This window comes from Mandrillus leucophaeus, unplaced genomic scaffold, assembly GCF_000951045.1.
Source record: "Mandrillus leucophaeus isolate KB7577 unplaced genomic scaffold, Mleu.le_1.0 Scaffold44, whole genome shotgun sequence".
NCBI lineage: Eukaryota > Metazoa > Chordata > Mammalia > Primates > Cercopithecidae > Mandrillus > Mandrillus leucophaeus.
In genome coordinates, this window is record NW_012104698.1 from 368,153 (window position 1) to 375,862 (window position 7,710).

Here is a 7,710-nt window from a genome sequence, read left to right on the forward strand (position 1 = left end):
GGCCTACTTTTTAAAAATAAAAATAAAACCCATTTGTCTGTGTTGACTCTATTATCCCTTAGTCAACTGATTCTTAGGAAGACGTCATATGAACTAGGAGACTAATGAGGTGTGTTCCTCTGTCTCTCTGAATACACAGTGTAAAGACGGCCTAGTGATACGCCTTATGCTATCGGAGGATAATTACTAAACAAGGATCTTTAGAAACTCTAATCTGCATGAAAAACTTAGCCACATTTTCCCCAATATTCCAAACAAAGTTCATTTTAGAAATGAAGCACTTAGCATGTCAGGACCACTGGACTGTGTTCTGTAGTCCTCAACAGCCTCGATGGTGGCAGAGGAACCCACTGCGGGGCAGGTGAAGGGAACGCCAGTTTCTGCTCCCAAACCAACCCCGGCCTCGGGCAGCCATGACCTAAATATCTTAAAAGGATCTGGCTGACTTTGGGGAAGGACACGGCAGGGGGTGTCACGTCTTTAGGCTGAAATCTTGTGCAAAGGATAAGTACATGCCTCATCTGCAGGTATTTCTACCTGCCCATCTCTCTACCTGCCTTTCCTAACATTTAAAGCAAATTTCATGAAATGCTTTCTTGAAAACAACCATCTTACTTGTCAAGTCCCTTTTCCAAATACTAAGTCTTAATATGGGAATTTATTGGGAAATTGTATCTTCGGTAATCAATGGGAGATTGACTTGTTTTTTTGATACAGGGTCTCTTGTTCTTTAGCCCAGGCTGGAGTGCGGTGGCACGATCTCAGCTCACTGCAACCTCTCCCTCCTGGTTTCAAATGATTCTCCTGCCTCAGCCTCCAGAGTAGCTGGGATTACAGGTGTGAGCCACCACGCCTGGTTAGGTTTTGTGTTTTTAGTAGAGATGGGGTTTCAACACATTGACCAGGCTGGTCTTAAACTCCTGAACTCAAGTGATTCACCCGCCTCAGCCTCCCAAAGTGTTGGGATTACAGGCATGAGCCACTGCACCTGGTCAGGAGATGGACTTTTGAACTTGAAATATTTTTATATTGTATTCTTAGGAGTTGAGATTTACTTAAGTAAAATACTGAATATAAACCATTATTATACATAGAAGTTTGATTGTAAATAACTGAAGTGGTTCCCATATTTGGCCAATTTCTTATGCTAGTCAGAACATCCAACCTCTCTTCCTTTTCTGAAAAGCCACTCTGTCCTTACATAGGTAAATGCATTCTGAATTAAAACTTTAAATGATTTTTTTTCTCCCTTAATAGACAGTGAAATGAAGAATTAAGCTGATTTTTAAGTGTCATTGGGAGTTTCAGGGTTGTCCTGGCAATAAAGCTTGTGTGCTGTCTTTGAGTGGGCTGTTACATGAACACCATTTCTCAACTTGGTGTCCTCAGTAATAACCAGGCTGTTTTAAATGTAGCTCATGGGTTTCTCTCTCAGACAACCTATGAGGGAAAACAGAATTCCCATTGACTTTCATGACCTCTGATTTAAAAGCAAAGATTGCACATTATTTACTATTGGATGCCTTCCCTGAAATGTAATGAGGACTAAGTACAAATATGACAGATGTAATTATCATAGTTTTATCCTGCACAGCCAGGGCCTTCCTTTGCTGTAATTGTAAGCTTTTCATTCAGCTGCCACTAGGAAGGTAATTATCATTGTACCTTCAGCTATTTCATAAAGACAAGTCACCACCGATTTCTTCTGCTTCATTCTTACAACCCAAATTTGGAAAAAAAAAATTGTGGTATGAAATAAAGGCAAGACATAAAAGGTACCATAGAATTACTTCTCCCTCCTGGCCTCACCTTCTCACCCAAGCTCCTGCCCAGTAAGGCCTGGAGAGGGAGCGGCATGAATGTGCAGGAATTCATCCCCCAAACACACGCCTCCTCTAGTTCCCATACGAGCGTGAAAGTTGTCCATCGTTTCCAGCTTGACACAGTTGCTGCCCTGGGCACTGCTGCCCACGTTGGCTTGGCTGTGGCCTGGAATAGCGCAGACATCTGCAAGTTGGAACCCATCAAGTGGGGGAGAGTTGGGCCCAGCTGCAACACTGAACTCTCGTCTTTTAGGCTTGTGAATCATGGCTTTATTCCTCATTTTGGCCTCATCAAATGGTTCATCTCAGGGAAAAGGGACCTCAACATGGCTTTTCTTTTCCTTCGGACAGTTTCGTGTTGCCAACTCTGCTGCACATGGTACAGGAACGGAATCCAGGCATGCACACCTGGCTCTACCAGAACGCATGTTCTGTTCATCAAGTGAGAGGCTGGCACATCAGTGAGGCTTTGGTTTGATGTTTTTGAATTAGAATTGATGACAGAAAAATATTACGTGCATCACATCTTATTAAGGAAGATGAATGAGGATCTTTGAAACCCAGACGGAACCAAGGTTGGGAGTCAACCTCTGCTGGAAGGAAGTGATTCCTTCTTAAGAATGAACACATAAATAGAAACCTGGGTTCAGGTGGTGTACACCAAGTACACTAGACCAGTTCTTCACTTTGAGTTCACTCTCTCAAAGCCGAACATGCTCACTGTGTGGGCCGTGAAGTGCCGGAAAACGGGACTGGCTCAGGCATGTGGGAATCTTCCCAGTGTGCTTTATCCCACGGGTGTGCTGAGACCAGCAGAGCCGAGAGCTGAGCACCATCCACCATCAGTGGCCACTGAGACCAGCACGGCCAAGAGCTGAGCACTGTCCATCATCAGTGGCCGCGGCCTGCAGGCAGTGGGGCCAATAATTTCATCCAAAGCTCCCTATGGATGAGCAAAGAAACTTCAAGATACCGTAGGGTATGATTTGTGCCTTGATCACCTGCTCTGTCTCACTCAGCCCTAGAACAGTGTCGCATCCTGCAGGCACCGTGTTTGATTAAAGGCGAAAGTGGAATTTTAGTGAGATGTCCTCATGCTTCCCTGAAGACCAGAATTGAGAAGAGTTGTTCAAAGGGGCAAACATGACAACCAGTGTCTGCCACAAATCCGCATGGAGCCCCAGCCTCTCCACTGCTGGTTTAAAATGCCATCCACCAGGTCTCCAAAGCCCTGGCCCTGGACAGTGTCCCATCCCACCCCCGCCACCTGCCACCATCTGAACAGCCAGTCCAAGTGTCCCTAGCCTGTGGCTTCAGCCTTCTCCACGCTCATTTCTCTCCCTCCTCTGCTCACCCTGGAAGGGCTGCAAGCCCCCCCATTCAGCCCTGCTCCCCCCAGAGGTCATGACAGGGAAGGGGGATGCCCAGAGTTAAATAGGGTGAGAGCCGCATCCGGCATGGGCTGAGAGGAGCCCCTGGGAAGTGAAGGACCACAGGCCACAGGGACTCACACCTCATGGTGCAGGAGCTGCTGCTACACTTGTCCACAGAAACACAGGACAGCCTGATCTCCACTGCACCTGTGTCTATCCCAGGGGGAGGACCAGCCAAAAAACGGTCTCTTTCTTAAGAAACAGGGTCCCATTCGCTGGAAAAACTTCAGGAAAACGAATCTAGAATTCTGGACCTGCCTCCGTGCTACTGATCATTACAAAAAGCAGAGACCGAGGACTCGTGTGCCCATGCCCAGTGAATAAACAGGAAATGAGTAGCTCCAGGAAGAGGAATGACACCCACTACGAATCTCTCCTAAAAGCCATGTCTTCTAGTCAGGCAACTGTCCAGTCGCCACTGCTGGATGTTCTACAAGTCATGGAACCCACCGCCCAGCGTGAGCCGGGACCCACACAGCTCATAAACAGCCCCACTGGTGAAGGAACAGAGGAGTGGCGGGAGTCCAGTGGGCAGAGTGGGTCCCGTGCACCACAGAGGCGCTGAGCCAGGCGGGGATGCGATTTCCCCCAAGAACCTTCCCGCGTGATTTGCCGTGTCCATGATGCCCGATGGAAAGCCTGGGGCCACTGCCCTGGCGACACACTTACGATGGGGCTGGCGTTGATGTAGTCCGAGTGGCTGTGGCTGTTCTCCGCCTTCAGTAGGACCCGGGAGTGGTCATCTGCAAGGACACAGTGCAGGGGTCAGCGGAACGTTGGCCCACCCAGCAGCATGGGACCCCCACCTGGCCTCCGGGGCCCACCATCCAGCAGCGTGGGACTCCCAACCAGCCTCCAGGACCTATAGCGCAGCAGTGTGGGACCCCTGCCCAGGCTTCAGGGCCCACCCGTGTCCTCTCCCAGGACTCTGCTCACACCCTCCTGAATGTGGTTTCTAATGTTCCTGTTCCCATCCTCCTCTCTCTTTGTGATCCTCCACGTGGGAGGCAGACGAACGGCATGTGGGGAAGTGGTACAAAGCTCCCATTCAGCAGAATGGAGATATCCTGGTGTTTTCCCCCACGTGGAGTTCACACACCAAGGTCAGGGGGTTCTCTGCAGAAATTTTACACCATGTTGGCCTTTAAATCACAGACACACTTGGCAACACACAGCAGGTAAATGGAAATAGGAACGTTAAGCAATCGGCCACCTTCCAAAATAAAAAGTTTCATAGTCAATGAAGAGTTAAGTCCTCAAGATTACCGGAATTTAGTTTTAAAAGGAGAGTAAGAGATAAATAAAATGCAGATAAAGAGGAAATAGAGGAGAAATGTACCAGTGGAGACTGGCATAAAAACTCGCTTGGACAGGCCGAGTAACCTGATGGCTGCTGAAGCCGGGCACAGCACGGGGGACGTTCGGCACTTGTGACGTTGTGATACACCAGCTGTCTTGGCTTTGGTTCTAGGGTAACCCCCATTCTGCTTACTGCGACTGCCCTCCTCTTTGCCCTGTTTTTAGAAACTTCGATCAGCAGAGCTCACAGAGGAGGAGAAGCTGAAAGAGCCCCTCCTGCATCTCCCACCTCCCCGGTGTGCAGCCACTTCCTTTTCTCTGCAAGGTGCTCTTTGTATTATGGGATCTTAGGGGTGTTGTTTTTCTGTCAGAAATCTCTGTGGCCAGTGGCACCTTTGCCCAAGTTTTGCTCAGGCTGGGCCTGGCAGGCCGTGTTTGGCTCACACTACCAGCCTGGGTCCTACGCCTGCCAAGGGCGAGTCAGGCATGCAGCGGCGAAGGGTGTGTGAGGAGCGTGGGGTCTGGTCACACCAGTCAGGCACACTGGGTGCTGCAGCAGGGTGGGCAGCTCCAGGTGCCAGCATGGGCGCTGGCTCTCTGTGAGGCTGCGGCCAGACCAGGCAGGCTGCAAGCAGCTTCCATGGTTGACACTAAGGAACATGGTAGCTCCTGGAAGTCTGGAGATGGCAGGAACCACAGGGTCCCAAAGATGGAATCACAGGCCTGGCTTGGGGAGCTCCCAGTTCTGGGCTCCCTTCTCAGAAGGAGAGAGCTATTCTCTCCTTCTCTTTACCCACAATGTGGCGAGCAAGGGGCATGCCTCAGCCCTGTTTGTGCCGCAGCTCTTCTAGCCCCACCATTAGACAGGTCCCGAGTTCTTGTTCTGCAACCAGGAAGAACAAGGTACGGAGACAAGCGAAGGGTGAGCGAGATGAAGAGGAGCTTCACTGAGCAATTCAACAGCTCAGTCTCCCACAGGGGGCAGCTCCTTTCTGCAGCCAGGGGGTCCTGATGAGTGTTCAGCTCCTAGCAAAGAGGAGGCTCTGGAGTGGGTAGCTCCTCTCTGCAGGCTGCTTGTCCCATTGTCTCTACAGACCTCAGCCGAGAGGAGGCCTTGGAGAGGGTAGCTCCTCTCTGTAGCTGGTCATCCCCATGTCTGCCCAGCTCTGGCTGAGCCTGAGGCATTTATGGGCCTCAGAGGGGAGGAAATACATGCTGATTGGTCCATGGGTGGCCATGGGCAGGCCTGGAAAAGGCACCATGAGTTCCCACTCTGATCCACAGGACTCGCAGTCCAGCCCCCAGCCTTCAAACCCTCCCTGGCCTGAAGGTGGTTGAAGGTGGTGCCTCATGGGGACCTACTCCCTTTTGCCCAGGAATCTCTGCCTCCTGCTGCCATTCATGGCACCCAGGCTGTTTGTGCCAAGGGGCACCTGCCGGCCAGAGCTGAGCTGCCCTTAGCCCTCCCTCAGCTTCCCTCCCATGCTTGTTGGTGCCCAAAGTCCAGAGGGGGCTGAGGTGGCAGGGGGCTGGTGTGTCAGCACTGCCCTGAGTGTGCCCACACCTGCTGAGCTGTGACAGCGCCCGGGCTCGGCCCTGACTTTGCTCCAAGATCAGCATGGGTGCCAACAGCAGGGAGAATCCAGGCAGCAGGAGCAGACACTTCCTGCAAGGGCAAGGATCTTCTTCCTGGGTCCCCAAGAGTGCAGGGCTGCCTGGGTCTGCAGCTACGGTTCGGGCAGCTGCAGCTGCTTCCCGGGGTGGGGGTGGGTCCTGCCTGCTTCATGGAACAGGATGCCCAGGTCACGCCTCCCTGCTGCAGCCGGTGTGATGGTAGTGACCACTTCAGAGGGCCTGTCACTGACATCCCTGGCTGAAATCTGAGAGACAGCGTCTCAGCTCTGCTGCCGTTTGTCCCAGGGAAAACTTTTCAGTGCTGCACACAACACAGATTTCCTTCTCTTCTGAGAAAACAAAAGCACCCTGGCTGGAGCCCTCGGAGGCCAGTGCTTGGAGGCCATGGGTCCCCTCTGGACCTGTTTCCCAACTCCAAACTCACCAGGCACCTCCTGCGGGCGCTGGCACCAGAAGGAAGTGGCCCTAATCATGGAGCAGTGTGGTGGTGGTGAAGCTGCGCAGATTCTGCTTTTCTATGTAATTCTTTCGTTTTTCTTGGAGATTTTACTTATATTTTTTAAAACAACAAATTCTAGGGCTTGGGAAACTTAGTGTTTTAACTGATTTAACTAGGAAGGTACTGTGCACTAGAGATCAATACAATCCAGGTTGGATGCCGTCCTGACACCCTCCTTCAGGTAGGAATGTCAGCCTCTTTCAGGGGTGACAAGATGGGGTAAGATAAAACATCTAGAAAGAGGAGAAAAATGCATATGTACATATGCACATGCCGTATGTAGCTGAATGCCTCAGGAATGTCGTGAAGCTGCAAATCATCCCGTCAGCTTTGAACGCAGGTGTGAATGACGCAAAAATCCCAGGGACTCAATGGCTTTTAGCTCCTGCACAAATTAGTTCTTGGAGAGTGAAAATTGGCAGTGGCAGGAAATTGTAATGCGAATAATCAGAAAAAAATTGGTGGACTCTGACATGTGAACACCCCACAGACACTACTCCAAACATTGATTCCAGAAGCCCAATTTCACAGTGGGGCCACACAGAACACAGCCAGAGATGAGGCTGTGGTCAGAGGTGCTGGGCTGGGCCCGGTGCTGCAGCCCACACAGAGCTTGGGAATAAAAGCAGTGCCTCTGGCTGCTTCCAGGGGCCTCCGGGCCCTGCCTCATTTTCAGCACAGCCACCGTTAGGCACTTGTGAGACCAGCAACTGGGGACCGCTCTTACGTGTCTTGAGAAGGCTTTATCAAGAGCAGGGTCACGAGGGAGCAGGGCAGGGAAGAGGCAGCGCAGCTCGGAGCCCCCAGGCTCCTGACCTGGCTTGGTCTGGTGCTTTGACGGTACCCATTGATCCCTGAGACCAGCGGCCTGGTCTCCGGTGTGTGTGTGGGGTGGGGCACAGAGGAGGCATCAGGGCAGCGTGCTAGGAGCTCCTCCTCAGCCGAGCGGTCCCTGCCACCAGGTCCTGTGAGCAACAGGCCATGGGGAAAGTGGCCACTGCCACTGGACTCAGCAGACAAG

At 51.5% G+C, this 7,710-nt stretch overlaps 1 protein-coding gene across 1 annotated transcript in view; it reads right to left on the minus strand.

The window, feature by feature from the left end:
• Nucleotides 1-7,710, minus strand: part of LOC105549455 (receptor-type tyrosine-protein phosphatase N2-like) — a 559,495-nt gene that overhangs the window by 72,073 nt on the left and 479,712 nt on the right. The window contains exon 6 of the mRNA XM_011994008.1: nucleotides 3,926-3,999. Coding sequence (XP_011849398.1) covers nucleotides 3,926-3,999 — 74 coding nt within the window. The remainder of the gene's footprint in view (nucleotides 1-3,925; nucleotides 4,000-7,710) is intronic.